This window comes from Physeter macrocephalus, chromosome 11, assembly GCF_002837175.3.
Source record: "Physeter macrocephalus isolate SW-GA chromosome 11, ASM283717v5, whole genome shotgun sequence".
NCBI lineage: Eukaryota > Metazoa > Chordata > Mammalia > Artiodactyla > Physeteridae > Physeter > Physeter macrocephalus.
In genome coordinates, this window is record NC_041224.1 from 487,628 (window position 1) to 505,991 (window position 18,364).

An 18,364-nucleotide genomic window follows, 5' to 3' on the forward strand; every position below is an offset into this window, starting at 1 on the left:
TTGCTTTAGATATACTTTCTGTCCCTTTCTCATTCTCCTCTCCTGCTGGAATTAGCTTCCCTACCCAGGCTCATCAGCTAAGTATCTCTGAGGCCACTAATGCTCTTTGTGGTCTTGACTCAAGTCAGCCTGCACCCCAGTTTCACTGGCTGAACAGGTGCTACTGACTTTGCTCTGGGGGCCACCGGTTCTGCCCACTCACCTGCCTGTCAGCTCAAGATTTGCTGGGTTGTGCAGCTTCCAGATGTTCCTGTCAGCCCTGCCCGTAAGACAGGAGTAGGTAAAGACCACACTCTACGGTGGGCGGGGCTGTGACCCAGACTTCTGCCTGGGTGGGACTGGGAGAGCCCACTTCAGGCAACTCCCCAGTTTTTTCCGAACAGGATTTCTGGTAGGGAGGCTGGGGGAGGAGCTAAGACTCAGCTCTTCTGCTGGGCGTGGGCAGACCAGGCTCCAGGGCTGGCAGATCTCCTCACTGGAAGACCCGAATTAGGCAGACTTGCGCCCCACCAAGTTCCCTCGTCAGACTGTGCCACCAAATGGGCTGCAGAAGAGCAAAGCTGCTGGTTGGGCGGTTTACTCTTTGGGCTCTGCAGGCAGGAACTCGGTCTGCCAAGATCCGAGTGCTGTTTGTTGGAAGCCCCTCCTCCCTTTCTCCATCACAGGCAGATTCCCAGTGGTTGAGCCCACAGATGCTCCTGCGACCCCCATGGGGTGAAACCAGAGTAGGGGTTCCCGTGAAGTGACCCCCGGTGCTGGATGACACCGCTGTGTTCTCTTTTGCCACTGGAGGAGCTGTAGGCACGGTGCTGTGCTGGCCCGGGGAAAGGGCCACGCGGTCAGCGATTAGCTTGTTCCTCTCACCCTTGAATTCAGTCTGTCTTGGTCTGTGTGGTGCAGGAGGCGCTTCAACCTCACTCCCGTGTTCTGAGATTCTCTGAGTGATGTCTTATTCTTGCATAGTTGTTAGTTGTTCTTCTTGTGAAAGGGAGTCAAATCACGAATGACCTATGTCACCATCTTGGTGATGTCATTCTCTCATTATTTCCGATCTGCAATTCCTAAGCAGTTTAACCCATTTTCCACATTAGTATAGAAGTTATTGCTCCACAGTGAAACTCTTATGTCATCAAAACTCCTCTTTTGACTTCTATTAAGTTCCATTTTATATAATAGAATCTCCGTAAACTCTTGTTAAATGAATGAAGAAGTGGACAACTGGATGATAGGCAGTGAGTAGATTTAGGCACAGTTATTTTCAGACTTATTAGCCATAAAACAATTGTTAGAAGAATTGCCAGCTAGTTAAACCCATTTGCTAGAACTTAACCTCTGAAACAACTGTCCATATCACATCAAACTATTACAGATGAAGTTATCTTTCTTTGTAAGTTTCTTGATTTTATTTCATTAAATCAACCAGAGACAATGATGGCAACTCTATGAAGTTTTGGAATTGAAAAGACCAGTAAATAATAACCATCATAATCACAATAGGATTTCTGCAGTACTATAGACACAATGGAGATGTATTTCCTAGCGGTGATTTAAAATTCAGAATTCTTTCAGCTCCAAATCCATATATGTTGTGCAACACAAAGGAACACTCTCCCTCAAAAAGAGTGACTAATTCTCATCCACTAAATTGTTTAAAAACGCATTCTTTATAAGTGTACCTGCACACATTTCTGTAAAGCTAAAAGCGTTCAGAGAGATATAGCGCTCATCTTGCTATAAATTTAAATGTAATCCTGACCTGTATTTTTATGAATTAATAAAAATTTTACTTGGGCAATCTGGGTTTTGCAGTTAATCAAGAGAATTGTACCTTTAAGAGTATCCTAGCAACCTCTCAGCAGCTAAGGAAAGACCCAGCTGACGATATACACAGATTTAATTACCCTGCTGGTCTCCATCAAACTTCCCAGTTAATCAAAAAGATACTTAAAAACAGAAACAGAAATTAAGCCACAGCTGAAAATGAGAACTATTGGTAAAAGGGCATAAGGGAAGAATTTTCTTGACTATAAAGAGAACTTTTTACTCTGGAACATGTTTATCAAGAAGCAGAGTAGCAATGAAATTGGTAGTTATGATTGCAGTAGGGGTGTCAGAACCAATATATTATTACTCTAAGAGACTGCTAGTTCCAGGATCAAAATTACATTGGAATAATCATAGCTTTATAGATAGTCTCAAACTTGAAACCCCACTACATTTCAAGGCACTCTCTAAATGTACACTTTCTAGTGGTGATGCATTTTAAGGGAACTAAGCCCTGGAGAAACATGTTTCTCTTGAGCACACATTTGGAAACAGAGCTAATTTCATCACTGCTACGTCCTTCAACCACCAGTCCAAACTCCCCCTGATCACAACCGTTATTTTATATGGCCTGATATTCGGCCCCATCTTTATCTCTTTATATCTATATATGTTTATAACAGATTACACAGAAACAGGTCTGTCCGAGATGAGGTAGGGTTTTTTTTGGGTAATAGATGCATAAATCAAGGAAGCCAGAGAAAGACAGATGGAGACTTTGTACAGCAAACAAAATCCAAACTTGTGAAAACATGGCCTACTTTGTCTAGAAATAAAAACTTCCCCTGGATGTATATAGGCATTCTTGTTTATATACATGTCTTCAGCAATGCTACGGAGTGGACATGAGAAATCTGAATACTTAGTGCTAATTTTTCTTTTATTTAACATATTCCCTGTATATAGGCTAATTTCTTTTAGATAATTTTAATATTTCTTAAACCTCAGGCACAGAAAGCTACTTGCCTTGATCATTAAGTACACACCACACACACACACACACGCACACACATCTCAAACTCTGAGAAAGCTGAACTTTTAGATGTAATGTCAAATTTAAACCACATTGATTAGTTTTCCTTCGGGGAGTGCTGGAGGATGTTTGGAAAGATTTTCTGGAAGCTTGGGGGTTATAGGCTGCGATGGAGGAATGACATATGAACTAAGCAATCTTTTTGGGGCGGGTTGTTCCAAAGGCGTTTCTCTTTCCTGACTAGTTCAAATCTTCGGATATATTAGCCACAGAGAGCTAACAGTTAGACCGTATCTGGTTATCGCCGTAAAGAAGTGGCTTATTTCTAGTCTAGGTGGCACGCAGTGTGAGGGGCAAAGGTGAGTCCAGATCCAGCACCTGCACACTGTAACCCCAAGCCCTCAGTGCTAAGACTCAAACTTGCAAAAAACTTGCAGGCAGCCACTTCTGTCTGTGTAGGGACGTTTCCCCTCACCACCACCTCCTATTGTTAGCTTAGAGCAGTAGTTCTCAAACTTCAGCTGCAGTGCGATCCCCTGGAGGGCCTCTTCAAATACAGACTGACCCACCCCTGGACTTTCTAATTCCTGAGGTCTGGAGTGGAGCCCGAGAGCTAGCATTTCTAACAAGTTCCTCAGGGGACACTGCTGCAGCTCTGGGTGGGTTTGGGGACACACTTTGAGAACTACTGCCTCAAGTTTAAAGCAAATGTGTCTATTTAAATGATGCTGAATCTGTTCTTCAAGAGAAAAACTGTGGTTATTGTTCAGAGAAATGCCATTATTTCCTGCTTAGAACCAAGGAGTGCGTATTTATGATAAAGCTCGACTTCAGAGTTATGCGTGCCATTGATTCTGGACCCCGGTGATAATGTTTGAGGTGATAACATGACAGATTTTCCTGGCCTCTGTTCTTTGGTTCTACTGATTCTAGTTTTTACTGAAAATATTTTAAATAAAGAACAGATATGTGCTGATTAAGTCAAGGAGCTCCTTTGTAAGTGCTTAGGAGAGTAAATAGTACAGATATCATTGAAATTAGAAGCAAATATTGAAGCGAAATTTAAGATTTGGGGGTAAGTTCCTATAGAAGAAAAAAAGGACTTCAATAAACCTTTGTTCCCAGGTGTACCCAGAAATTTTCAGTATCCACGATTGCCTAGGTAGGGTAACTCTTGGGTTCTTTTGATCAGGATACAAAAAAAGATCTGAAATCTATGATGTCCTGTTATATATATAGATTGTATGAAAAGTATGCCTAGCCAGGATCAATATCCACTGGGACAGGAGTTCTGAAATTTGGTATTTAGGTCAGTTACAGAGAGAGAGGCAAGGCAGCTGCTTTTGGCCATGCTATTCAGGGCAATCCTCTGCGCTATGGCAGGGAGGCTTCACCCTGAATTTCAATGCCCTGTCTTCAGAACACAATGTGGGCTCCGGATTTCCATCTATTCCTCCTCCATGGAAACGGCTAGTGAAGCAAAACTATGTGTGTAAAACTGCTTCTCCCACAGGCGGCTTGTTCCCAGAAGCAGCAAAGTGCCTTCTGTGGAGGACTGAAACCTCCGCGTGGCTCTGTAAAGACAAGAGCCACTTCAAAGATGGCAGGTTATAGGGTAAAACAGCACGTTTAGTTTTTTTAAATTCCATATTAACAAGCATCTGTTGTTAAAGAAAAGTTTGGGGCGTTGATGCGGAAGTAAAATAAGGACGAGGTGATGCTCTCCCTATGCTGACATGCCACACAGTTTTACTTATTCTCGTCTCTCAAGAACACACCCTCTTATTAATCCTCACAATAACCCTTGTAAGATATGATCTGCCCTACTGCCCATCCGAGGAACCTTAAGGCAAATTATTTGACCAAGGTTGTAATTAGCGAGTGACGAACTCCCAACCCCAAAGCCTGTGTTCTTTCTACCCTACCCTGGCTACCTATTTCTAATTTTTGTTTTGTGCTGGATTGAGACAGAATGTCTTCATTCATATACAGATACAGATTTCACAAATGTAGCATTTCCTATGGGAAAATATGTATCTGGATCTCTAAGCCTTTTCTACGAACTCTAAAGCGTAGTTTAAACGTCTTGCAGACTCACCTACCGCTGAAATTGCTCACCTTTAACAACAAAATGAACTTCATAACACAAGCCCATGGTGAAATCCAGTCTTATCACAGAAACGGCCTGTTCCTAGGAATAAGGCGTTATGGAGTAAGTAGCTAATGCTTATTCCATGAAGGGCCTTTCAATGTTTTTTTTCTGTTAAGAGCCATTAATTTGTTTAATTAATTGGGAAACACAGTAAATATGATTCTTTTTTATGCCCAAAGTGTCCTCATCAGGGAAAAATGCCTCCCCCATTGCACAGAAATACCAATCACTCCATGAAGAGGGCTAAGAGTAGGGAGTCCACGCCTCCCACGTACATGCCACAGCCCTACGGGCGAGCACGTAACGTAAACTAGCCAAGCAGACCTTTGCCAGAACTACAGGAAAGATTTTCTCTCTTTGAGGTGGGTGCCAGCTGAAGGGATGCTAGGGCTTGGGGCTGCCAACTGCGATACTGTCAGCAAATGTAGAAGTTATCTGGAAATGATACCCAGCAAATGATATGGTAAGAGGTGGACAGAGTAAGTACTACTGTTTTAACCTCCAGAGCAAACCACATTTTCTTGAGCTTTCCAGATTCAAGCCACAATTAATTTCCTTGTTCTGCTTAAGCTAGTCTTAACTTGGGTTTCTGTCACCACTTAAAGAGTACTACCGCAAAACTCTTCCTAAAATATTTTATTTCTTTGGACTTCTTGAGACTATTGAACGCAGCCCGTTACCTGTGTAATCTATCATATATTACAACCTGTGAGGCTCAACTGTAAAATGGGAGCAATAGTAAGTGCCTTCTTTAGAAAAAGCTTGGTGAGGATTACGTGGTGAAAAAAGGCACACACATAAAAACACCAACCGCCACGTACAGAATTCAACAATACCACGTCATTCCCCCTTTTCTCCATTGCCTTTCCAAAACATCAACAATTTGAGCATCAAGCGGTTCTCAGTTTTTTCATGTATGAACTCATTTGCTGTATGCAACTACCACGAGGTAGGTACTATCATTAGCCCCACCTCACAGAGGGGAGGGGCGGTACGGAGAGGCTTTGAACATATCCAAGGACACACACAGACACTGAGGGGCAGGGAGCTGGGCTACAAATTGTCCCATTAGGCAATCAAAGTCCGGTGTTTTCTGGATTTCACTGTCTTTTTACTATGAGGCTAACTCTCTACCTCTCCTTATGTCACTAAAACTGTCTTCAGAAAAGCTTTCCAAAACTTAGCTGTTCCACTGACTCTTCTGTAGATTAGGAAACCAGCTCATCAATCACAGTTAGTTAGTGCCGAATAAAGGGACATTCTAAGTGCAGACCTAAGAGGCACAATAGATTGAGTACAGGTATTTTATGTTAATTTGAAGGCTTAGAAGCTCTTCTTGCTTGTACCTCACTCAAAGTATAATGTCAATGTATTTTGTATACATACCTCTGCTCTATTTTTTCCAAGTAGTCCCTAAAGGAAACTCCTAACAACTGTGATAACAACAGCTGATGTTTACTGAGTGCTTATAACGTATCAGGCACTCTGCCAAACATGAACCTAAGTATTTAATTTACTCCTCGTAGCCACCCTAGGAAGCATTATAAAAGATGAGTAATTGCTAAGGAGCCCAAGGCCGCCCAGGGAGTGGACGGAAGGTCAGGGACGCAGCCCGGCTCGACGTGCTGGGTGTCCACACCGAGGGAGAGGCAGGGCCTTGCTGCCCCCCCACCGCCCACCCCCCCGGGCACCTCGTACCTTGCCGCGCACCCCCCAGGGAACACTCAAACGGGCAGTGAATGAATACGTGACATGCTCTTTGCTCAAAAAAACAAAACAAAAAACCACTTTCAAGTGATACGAAAGGGGACTTTCATGTGAAAGGGGCATTTACTGTGTATCGTGAAAGGCAAAAGCTTTAAAAGCAGATCCTTTCTTGACAATTTATGGTAACTTCTTTAATCCTAAAAAATCCACAGTGTCACCGATGTACAAATTTCCCACCCCCTTCTCACCAGGCCGACTTGCAGGCTCTCCCCAAGCTGACACCCAGCCAGGCACAGCGGAAGTTTAGTGTGTCTGAAAGGGAGGTGGGGATGAGAATCAGAGAAGCAGGGAGTCAGCCCTCCAGTGTTTATTTTATGATTCCATCTAGTCCTCCTTGCCCCCCGCCTTTTAATATTATAAGCAATACATGCCATTAGGACAGCTATTAAGGGTGAAAGAATTCACTAAGACTGTAATTATCTGATAAGACTAAGCATAGTGTCTAACCCGCCTGAGGGCAGATTCACCTACTTCAACTAAAAATACTGAATAGGAAAATTTAAAAAGGTGAATTGAAATAAAAACCCTGCAGGTCCTATTTCCACTATATACTTCCCAAGTGACCTAAGGAAGGTATCATTCAAACAAAGAGTCATACTGTGTTTCAAATTTTTATTAATAAGAGTTCTGAGTGCAAATAAATTTAACTTGACATTTAGCGAAAAAAAGTTCGTTATTCACTAAGGTTTGTTCATAAAGAAAAACCTGTTCTGTACAAGCTCCAATTTTAATGCTTAACACCATAATGCTTCTAAGTCTATAACTTAATTTTAGGTTTAATTTAATAATTCTGCCTTATTGCATCTGGTTAAAAAGACTAGAAAACATCAGGTAGAAAAAAGCAAGAGACTAACTAACTAAAATGACCTGAATATAAAACTTTACTGAAGGACTTTTAACAAAAGCCTTTAGAACCAAAAAACCCTAAAAATGAGAATACTTTTGGCTGAAAAATTAGCAGCTGTGAACAAAATTAACATTACATAATAATATTTTATCAAGAACTGCACTACAATATTGTGGTTTACATATATTAGAATGATTTACAATATACTAAATGCTTATTTATATCAGTCATAGAAAACTCTTTATTAGAAAATTTTTAACATAGTTTAGCACTTTTGAGAGATTCAGTTCCCAGTAAATAACAGGAACACAATCTAGAAGATGCTAGGTGGTAACATCTTTTAATTAGAGACCTAACCAGGTCAGTCTTGTCAAATAATTGTGAAATTATATTCAAAAATAAATAAGCATTTAGAAGAACTCAAGATAAAACAGTAACTCTAGTCCCCTCACCAGTATGTATGCTTGGCGTGAGAAACCATACTATGAGCAAATATGTAGTAAATTCTTGAAAACAACAGTTCACTTTAGAATAAGTGCCAATCAACATTTATTCATTCTTCCCCTGACGCACTATTTCCACCACTCTTCATCTGAACTGTGTTTTCTCCTTGGTTGGTGGTGTATTACTGCTTCTTAAAGACCAACCGTGCCCAGCATAATCCAAGGTCATCAGCTCCTCTGCAGCTTAAGTGAGCTACAAACAGCAAAAGACCAAACACTTTTCAACAGAAAATCAACCACCCTACTCAGCAAGGCAGGAGCCCCATCTCTAAAACAATTTTAACCAAGCTTGCTTTAAAATTAGCCCTGGAAGTCCACTAGTATCACACTATGGTTGTCTCTTTGGTTTGACAGTTAAGTTCAAATCTTAAAAGTACGTATTAAAATTTCCTAGTTATGTTACTCTGGAAACATAATTGAGTTGAAAATCTTGCTATTTTGGGATGAAATTTCTTCTATTCCGCGTATTTGGTATGAACTCTCACATCTAGTCACTGAGATACAAAAAGCGTAGGAGATCAAGAAAACGAATTACTGATTACACTGCACCCAAGCCTCTGGGAGCCATGACAGGGAACTGTCCACCCAAACAGACAAACTTCTTCTGAATTCAACCTAATGTATTAGCGCAGTTGTAGCTAAGTGATTGATTTAACGAGACTCTGTAATTGGGAAATGAGTAGCATTTAACTGTGGTTACTTCCAGAGGAATGGGAAGCCCCCATGTTGTCACTGTTCCACTTAAGAGTACCTCAGCCTCGCCACGCCTCCCAGCGCAGTTGTAGGTAAGTGATTTAACGAGACTCTGTAATTGGGAAATGAGTAGCATTTAACTGTGGTTACTTCCAGAGGAATGGGAAGCCCCCATGTTGTCACTGTTCCACTTAAGAGTACCTCAGCCTCGCCACGCTTCCCAACAGAGCCTCGCACTCTTCATTTCCATTCCACAGTCAGCGGGAAGACTGGATTTAGCTCAAGAGACGATGGGGGCCAAAAATAAATAAATAAATAAATTAGGGATAAAATAGAAAATGAATACGTACACCAATGGAGTAAAACTCCCCACTGAGCTGATTCAGAGGTAAAACCTATTTGTAAAAAGAAAGTAAAGATGCATCTCTATTTTCGGTTTCAGTCAAAAGAGCATGCTTCATCCTTGGCAAACCAGCTATGCGGTGTGATATGATCTACTTTTTATTTCCGCTGTATTTATGCTTTAAAAACTATTGCTTAATAAGGATTTCTTAATATTTATTAAAAGGTCTAGGTTTATAATAAATACTGTATTAAAACATTTTAATATTTACAAGTGGAAAAAATATACACTCTAGTCAGTCATCTCAGTGCTACTTCTTCAATTTCATCTTCTACAGAATCAACTGATTTTCCTGCTGGTTTATTGTCTGCATGTTTTAATTGGTGTCTATTTGGATCAAAACTTCTTCCTTCGCTGAAGAAAAAGTCATCGTCATCATCATATTCCCTACCCCTGCTGCTTTTATCCCCAGGGAGAAAATTTAGAGGGTCAAAGTCTCCATTGGTGGCAGCCAGAGAATTTGGGTCACTGCTTTTAGAGGAAATGCTGCTGCCGCCACTGGCACCAAATAGCTGTTCCATCAGATTAGCTTTTTTCTCTTTTCTTGTAATTAAATCGACACTGTCTTTACTAAATTTCTCTATATTGTTTCTCTGGAAATCCAAAAGGCTACCTTTTTGGCTAACTGGATTTGACTTCCCTAATGTTTTCGCAAATGAAGGCACATAGCTACCAAATGCAAGCTCATCTGGAGAGGTTGGTTTTCCGATACTGCCCGGATTCTGACCATCTCCTTTTGTACTGAAAAGACTGATGTCTTGCAAACGATACCCATTAAATAATCTCTCTGAGGATTCAAAGAATGTGCGTGTTTTGGGCTTTCTCTCTGGGGAGAGCAGTTTTGATTCCAAATCAGGAAGCAATGGCAGAGAAGGATATTTTAGATTCCGAGAACCTTGGAGTTCTCTGCTGATTTCATTCAGTTTAGCAAGTAGCATTTCTCTCTTTAGCCTTTCTTCTTCCTCTTCTTCCAATTTATCAGTATTTTGAATTTGGTACGTTTCCATTTGGTATCTTCCAGTTTCCAACACTGGCTTTTCTTCTCTCTCCAACAAAGATGTCTTTTCCTTTTGCTTTTTAGCAAGTTCTCCTCTTTCCCGCTCTGTATAAAATCAAATTTAAAAAATGGGATTTTACGGTAGTCAGTATTTTCAAATAAGAAAACAACTCTCATCTTTTACAAAACAATAGCTTTATCTAATTTGCGTATGATCAGTACAGTGAGGGTGGACACCATAAATTTCATTTTTATACTTGATATTCAGGGTTTCAAGAAATAATATATGCTTAATATGTATTTAAGATTCACAACTACAGAAAAAATTTTGTTCTTCAAGTTAGGGGTGAGGAAGAAGGTTCTCTGCCTATTTTTTATACCTAACAGTGTGCTGTACACTGAATGGAGGATGGTGGGATGGGTAGAGCAAAGACTTTTATTTTAAATTTAAAAATAAATGGAACCTTTGGATGTCATACCCTGAGAAGGCCACATCACTCATGTAGTGTTCTGACAGAAGATGCAATAACCTGAATTTAATTAACAGAAAACTTCAGATAAACCCCAAACAAACAAGAAACATTTTATTAAAAAACTGGGTCGGTGTTCATGAAAAATGTTAATCTCACAAAATATTTTTAAAAGGCTGAGAAGCTGTTTTAGATGAAAGGAGACTGAAAAGATATGAGAACTAAATGCAATTCATGATCACATCTTAAAGGGAAGAAAATGCTATAAAGGACAATACTGTGTCAACTGACAGAACTGTACCGTGGACGGCAGATTGGAGAAATGTGTTGCATCAAAGTTAAATTTCCTGAAGTTAAACTATACTGGAATGATAAAAGAGAATGTCCTTATTTTGGAGAAATACATATGAAAGTATTTTAGGATACGGGATATGGCCATGAAGTATACAACTTACTCTTAAGTGTTTCTCTGGCTATTATTGCCACTTTACTATAATTTTGAAAGGATTTCTAAATGAAAAAACTAAAAATATTAAACATGTAAGAACACTACGCATTTGGTAACTTTAGTAAATGGCACATATTCTCACTGATAACCAGATCATTCCACACAGACTCCAGGAAAAAAAAAAATCAGTCAAAAATGACAAGGAGAAGTGATAGTCCTCTGTTACTTTATTCCTTTTCCTGGTTCCTAGACAGAACTGACCGTAATACCTGTTTTCTACTCTGTAGTTTAACATGTGCAAGCATCTTCCTTTGTGGTTTAGCCAACAGTGATATAAATGTGGCTTCTATTTCAACTGTTAGATTGTTTTAAATACACACACAAAAATATACATACTCTAAGCAACAATCAGGTCATGATTTTTTGTTAACTTCAAGGGAAAAACAGTATTTCTCTGTAAGCAGCTTATACATAATTAATAAAATACATGCAAAGGATTAGAGTCTGGGATCCTTCTCGCTTATACCTTTAAGACATTTTACCCAAATGGAAATGAATTTATTCCTGAACTTCATTTCCAGTATCTGAAACTATGTGAATTGGTTCACTAAACTTCCACATTAATGGTTGAATATGTTACAGATTTATTTTATATATTAAAACCGAAGAAAAATTATAGGAATATATTCAAGGCCTCACAATTCATTGATTTTAATGTTTGGGCTGGTCTACAGACTAGACAGTCTCAAGGTTAAGCCAATAAACAGGGTTGTCTTTCAGTTATCTCTTCATCAAGCTTTAGTTAATACACAAAGAATTTTTTTCCCCTTTCAACTGAATTCTACTGCATCTGAATCTTCTGAAGGTAACTTGTTTCTATCCCCTAAACCCAAATAGCAACTGACTTACAGTCTTCATTCTTTTTCTTTCCTTAGTAACTTCATTCAAATGTTTGTGATGCTTGATAGACTCCCCCCACCACTGTATCAACCTTTTCTTGTTCTGTACAACCAATTCACGTTCAGCTAGAAGATATTTATTAGGGGATATTAACCCTTTCTTTTCCAAGGGATGCTGGCTTATCACGTGCTTAAACTCTCTCTTACCATCCTCCAGCTTCTCTGCCTCCTGTGTCACGGCATGGAGTCCTTGATCTTTACCAAATTTGTCTTCTCTTTCCACAGTTGGGTTTAGAAGCCCTGCTTCTTCATGATCATCTCTCTCTTGAGATTCCAGATCCTATTATACATTTTTTTAAAAAATGCAAGTTCACATGCAGGAAAAGGGGGGAAAAGCAATTTAAATATCATAGATTTATCTCCCATTAAGCACAATCCCAACTGTTAGAAATTAAAGCAAATTTTCCATTTCTAAAGCAGCAAGCTACAAGTTACCACCTTTGAAAGATTTTCAAAAGCACACAAGATTATTTCTTACTTTAGTTAAAATTCTTAAAGAGGCATTTGGAAAACATATCAGAACCAATATAATGGAAGCAAAGCCAATACCCTACATAGAATTCTGAAGAGACAAGTATCAGAAGTATCCTTACTGGGCTTCCTTGGTGGCGCAGTGGTTAAGAATCCACCAGCCAATGCAGGGGACACGGGTTCGAGCCCTGGTCTGGGAGGATCTCACGTGCCGCGGAGCAACTAGGCCTGTGCGCCACAGCTACTGAGGCTGCACTCTAGAGCCCACGAGCCACAACTACCGAAGCCCACGCACCTAGAGCCCGTGCTGCGCAACAAGAGAAGACACCGCAATGAGAAGCCCGCGACCACAACGAAGAGCAGCCCCCGCTCGCCGCAACTAGAGAAAGCCCGCACGCAGCAACGAAGACCCAACGCAGCCAAAAATAAATAAATGTTTATTAAAAAAAAAAAAAAAGGTATCCTTGCTTTGCATATTTCACAACAAAATCTGATGAATTCAGTTAACCAAGAAAGGCTATTCATCAGCTATTAAAGGCCAAGCGATATGGTGTTGAGCTGTAACACCGGCAGTGACAATGGCATAGAATCTTTCAAGTTTATACTATGCCCAAGGTCTCCAATTACTAAATCTTATGATATTTAAATCAAATAAAAATGTAAACTTAAAATTTATTGTTTCTATGGTCCCTTTCACGTGTGTGTGCAATTTTTCTTAATAAAAGTAAAATTTATTACTAGTGGATTTGTAGAGAATCGCCTCCTAGTATCCATTTTCCCCTTCTTCCTTTTTGTTACAGAATCCCTTAAGTTTTAGCAGAGCACAGGGCTGCCTAACTGGAGACCACATTTGCTAGCCTCCCCTGCAGCTAGACAGGACGAGTGGAATGTGAGCGGAAGTATGTATGCAACTTCTGATCACATTTATAAAAACAAAAGCTGCTTGCCCTCCACTTCCTCATTCCTCCTTCTCCCAGGTATGATAAGACAATTGCAACCACACAGAGGTGGTTACACGCCTTATGATCGAAAAACAATAAGACAGAGGATGGCTACCGTGGAACAAAGATGGCTACCGTGGAACAAAGGTGTCTACCTATCCTGGACTAGCCACTGACCTTCGGTTTATTACAAGAGAAAGAATCTTCTCTCTCGCTTGAGCCACTGTATTCTGGGTCTCTTTCCGACAGCAACAGCCTATACTTTTACTAACAGGGCTCCCATTTGCTGGGACCCCTTAAAGTGACAGGATTCGTCTTCAGAGCTTTATAAACTTCGCGATTAGTTATTACCACAGCCCTGAAGGGTAACCCCCGCTTGTTTTATAGATCGGCAAACTGAGGCTCCAACAAGCGGCACAGGTCACTGCAGTGTTGGAACCGCAGTTTCATTAGAATGTGGCGCTAGCCCCAGGGCTATAGCCTCTTTCACCGTATCAGGCTGCTGTTGCTGCTGTGCCGAATCTTACGAAGGGCAATGCCTTTTAACCCTTCTAAAATTAAGAACTGCTTTGCTATTCCACACTTTACCTTTCCCCCCGAAAATTAACATGATCCAGTCTCAAGGATTTGTAAATATAGGAGGAAACACACCTAGCAGATACGGCTAAACTTATCTAAACTGTACAACAAAAACAAAATAAAGGGAAAAAAACCCCAAAAAACTAGAGGACACACAGGAATCAATTCAGTCCACACAAAGGAAGAGATCTCAGGATCCCTGGGATACTTACAAGTAGTATCAAAAGTATAGTATTATATGAAATATGCAGGATCCCTCTATATTGTTTTCTTTAGAGTTTCAACTGTAAACACTAAAGATAAAACCCTATTAGAGACAAGGACCTTCCAGTACTCAGTATGAGTCCTTCTAAATGAAGATGCAATACGGACCTCCTGAATTCCACTCTCAGTTGAATGATATAAAGTCAGATTCCACTGCAATTACTTTGCTCGACATTCAGCTAAACTATAAAATTCTCTTACACAGGAGGCCAAAAAAGTTAAATGTAGTCAAATTCTAACAAATCATTTGATAGCTACTATAACTTGCTATTAAACATAAAAGCCAGAAGGATTTTTAGAGACTATCTGGTAAGAGACATAAAAGGTCAGAAACTTAGACAATTTTGTTTTCTTCTCCCTCCAACCTAGAAAGTACAATTGACATTTCTGAAGCATCTGAAAGATGCAGTGTATCTCTTTCCCTGTAAAAGGCTAGTTGCGTATTTATACAGCCATGGCACTAGCTTCATTGCTGAAATTTTTAAATGTTTGATATTGTGCATTTAGGAATAACTTCAAACCTACAGTTTAGTACCTAATCATATTGCTAAACTCACCAAAGAAAGACGTTCAGGTTCTTTCCATTTGTTTTCATAACACATAACTGTTTGTGGTGTTACAGGATATTCCTCCAGCTCGAAGTCTTCACTGGTTTGTACTTCTTTTGTACACTGGTTTGTAAAATCACTCTGGCACGCAGCTACCATGAAAATTATAGAAGAATTTTTCTAATCGTATTGAACAGTGCTAAGATATATGGAATTCAACTGGTATGTTCACCCTCTAAATGAGAAAATGCACGATTCTCAGCTCCATGACTACTCACTATTACTGTTTTTATTTCTAGGATTTACTGGCAATTTTGTCATTTGAGGACAACTCTGAGGGATAAATCTATTACACTTTTACAAAGTTTATGTTTTTAACTTTTTGCAAATCAGAGAAGAAGGAAATTACACTTTGGTTTTTTTAAAAAAGTAAGAATATGCATAAAAATACCAAAGTATTTATGAGTGAAATGAAATGACAGCTGGGATATGCATTAAAATACTCTAGAAAAAAAGTAGAAAATATAGGTGAAATAAAATTAGTAAAATGTATAACTGTTAAAGGTGGTGATACATAAATAAAGGTCTATCATACTATAATCTCCTGTTTAGGGTATGCTTATATTTTTTCATAAAAGTTTAGAAAAATAAGTTATAATAAGAAAAAATTTTTAATTATGTAAAACATAACTATAATGACCTCAAGGGAAAAAACTGAGAAAGTGAAAGGATTTCTGAAAAGTACCTATAAGGAAATTTATTTCAATAAAGTTCTTTCCCTTCATCTTCCTTCTACTTCAAAATTAATTTATTTTATTATTAATAACTATGATGTTTTTCAACAATAATAACTACTATACCATTTTTTCTTGATGTAATTTCTTTTTCTTTCTTTGGAGAAGACTTTGGCAGACGATTAGAATATATGTTTTTTATGTCCAGTTCTCTCTCCTTTTCCTGAAAACAAACCCAACACAATTAAGAACGTAGAGTCTCAGTTTAAAATAAAACAAAAATCCTCATCTTTTCAACTGGTATTTTCCTCACCAAATTGGAATATACCTAAGTTCAGCTTCCCTTTGTAACTACCAACTATATAGAAAGGAACGTCTTTAGGACATTTAGGTTACAGTAGAGCAATGATTCTCCAGTGAAAGTCCAATATGCACTAGCAGTCATGAAAATCAGAATAAGGCAAAATTCATTTTCTACCCACTCCTACATGAGATAGTAATGTTTTCAACTGACTTCCAGGCTTAGCCACACAAAGAATTTAATTAGCATCTCTCAAATGTGGGTTCCAAATTAATGGCAAGTTAAAAATTAGACCATTTTTTAAAACACAAGTGTTCTTCACCATGTTGCGGCTATGGCTTTCTCTGAGAATTTGATTAACAAAATGAAAATTCTATGCAAGACAATGCATAAACACTTAATGTTGCACAAAATTTCAACCCATCAATGACCTCTGAATAGAATTAAGAACACCTACTTTAACAGAATTAATTAATTCTAACGCTTCCTCTAAACACTGTGAAAAGGAAGGGCATTATTTGGAACAACTTTAAAAATAATCAATCGTGGGGTTATCTGAGGAAGAACGCTGAATTATTCAACCATGCAACACAGAAAAACTCTAGTTCCCATAACTTTCTTGCAGGATTTTATAACTTTTTTCAGTTATATCATTCCTATTAGTGTATCTAATGTCTCATTTTTGGTTGTAGTGATTATATTAACAAATATTTTCTTTATAAGTGCCAAAGAAAATATTAGAATTTTGTAAATGATATTGTACCAAAGTTCCAAATGTAAATGATAACAATGTTTTAAAATAGAGTCTTCATCTAATATAAAACATAGGGAGAAATGATGCCATTTAAAATAAAATGCTTACCTTTAATTTGTGATATAGTTGTTGTAGCTCCTTTTGAAGAACTTTATTTTCATCATGAGCCTCATATGCCCTTTTCCTTTCAGCAAGCAACTGTCGCTGGAAACTGTTAGTACTTAGCTCAAGGTTTCTTGATAGTTCCTATGATATGCGTATAAATACATTAAAAATAGTACTTAAAAAATAATTCAACAGTAAAATACTGCACTTAATGTCAAAATGACATTTTTAGTGGTACTAAAGAAGACATACAAATCAGTTGGGCTTAGTGTCCATAAACATACAATAAAATGGAGCATAGATTTACCAACAATTTAGTAAGATACTTAGCCTATTAATCCTCTGTTTTCCACAATGATTTGTAGATAAATTCTTAAGCAGCTGCATCAAGAGCACATGGATAGTCATTTAAGTTGGGAGCAAATGACAGCCAAAGGATGTGATGAGAAGCACTGGCTTTTGGGAATCATTGTTTGGGCAAATAGAAACTGAGGCAGCTGTGTAAAATTACACAGCACTATTCAAGGTGCAAAGATCATCATCCCAGTTTTTACTTATTTCAGCTCTAAAGACACACAGGATCAAAGTGAAAGGATGGAAGATGATATTTTAAGCAAACAGAAACCAAAAGAAGGTGGGCATAGTCATACTTAGATAAAATAGACTTCAAGGCAAAAAGGGTAACAAAAGATAAAGAAGGTCATTATCTAATGATAAAGTGGTCAACACATAAAGAAGACAACAATCATAACACATACACTCCTGGGACTTCCCTGGTGGTCCGGTGGGTAAGACTCTGTGCTCCCAGTGCAGGGGGCCGTGGTTTGATCCCTGGTCAGGGAACTAGGTCCCGCGTGCATGCCACAACTAAGAGTCTGCATGCCGCAACTAAGAAGTCCTTATGCCACAAGTAAAAGATTGCACATGCTGCAACGAAGACCCAGCACAGCAAAAATAATAAATAAATATTTTTTTAAAAAAACACATACACTCCCAACACCCAAGCACCGAAACATATTAAGCAAATACTGATAGATATTAAGGGAGAAATCGACAACAATACAATAATAGTAGGGGACTTCAATACCACACTATCAGCAATGGAAAGACTGTCCAGATAGAAAATCAGCAAGGAAATGTTGGAACCACACTTTAAAACAAATGGACTAACAGACATATACAGAACACTACATCCAACAGCAGCAGAATACACATTCTTCGTAAGTGCACATGGAACAGTCTCCAATATTGATCATACTGACCACAAAACAAATCTTAGCAATTTTAAGAAGAATAAAATCATACCAACTATCTTTTCTGACCACAATGGTATGAAAATAGAAATCAAGAAGAAGAAGAAAGTGAAAAGATTTATAAATATGTGGAAATTAAACAACACACTTCTAAACAACCATTAGGTCAAAACAGAAATCAAAAGAGAAATTAAAAAATTATCTCACAACAGATGAAAATGGAAATACAACATACCAAATCTTGTGGGATGCAGTAAAAGCTGGAAGTTTAGAGCATTAATGCATATATTAAGAAATTAGAAAGATCTCAAATAAACAACCTAACTTTACACTTCAAGAACTCGAACAAGTTAAGCCCAAAGTTAGCAGAAGGAAGGA

The 18,364-nt window shown here is 38.6% G+C and overlaps 1 protein-coding gene across 1 annotated transcript in view; it reads right to left on the reverse strand.

The window, feature by feature from the left end:
* Window positions 1-8,844: 8,844 nt before the first annotated feature.
* The window catches only part of LCA5 (lebercilin LCA5), a 59,643-nt gene continuing 50,123 nt past the window's right edge, over window positions 8,845-18,364 (reverse strand). The window contains exons 4-8 of the mRNA XM_024133066.3: window positions 16,737-16,874; window positions 15,700-15,796; window positions 14,849-14,991; window positions 12,184-12,316; window positions 8,845-10,264 (exon numbers count right to left, since the gene is read on the reverse strand). Coding sequence (XP_023988834.1) covers window positions 9,402-10,264; window positions 12,184-12,316; window positions 14,849-14,991; window positions 15,700-15,796; window positions 16,737-16,874 — 1,374 coding nt within the window. The 3' untranslated portion in view covers window positions 8,845-9,401. The remainder of the gene's footprint in view (window positions 10,265-12,183; window positions 12,317-14,848; window positions 14,992-15,699; window positions 15,797-16,736; window positions 16,875-18,364) is intronic.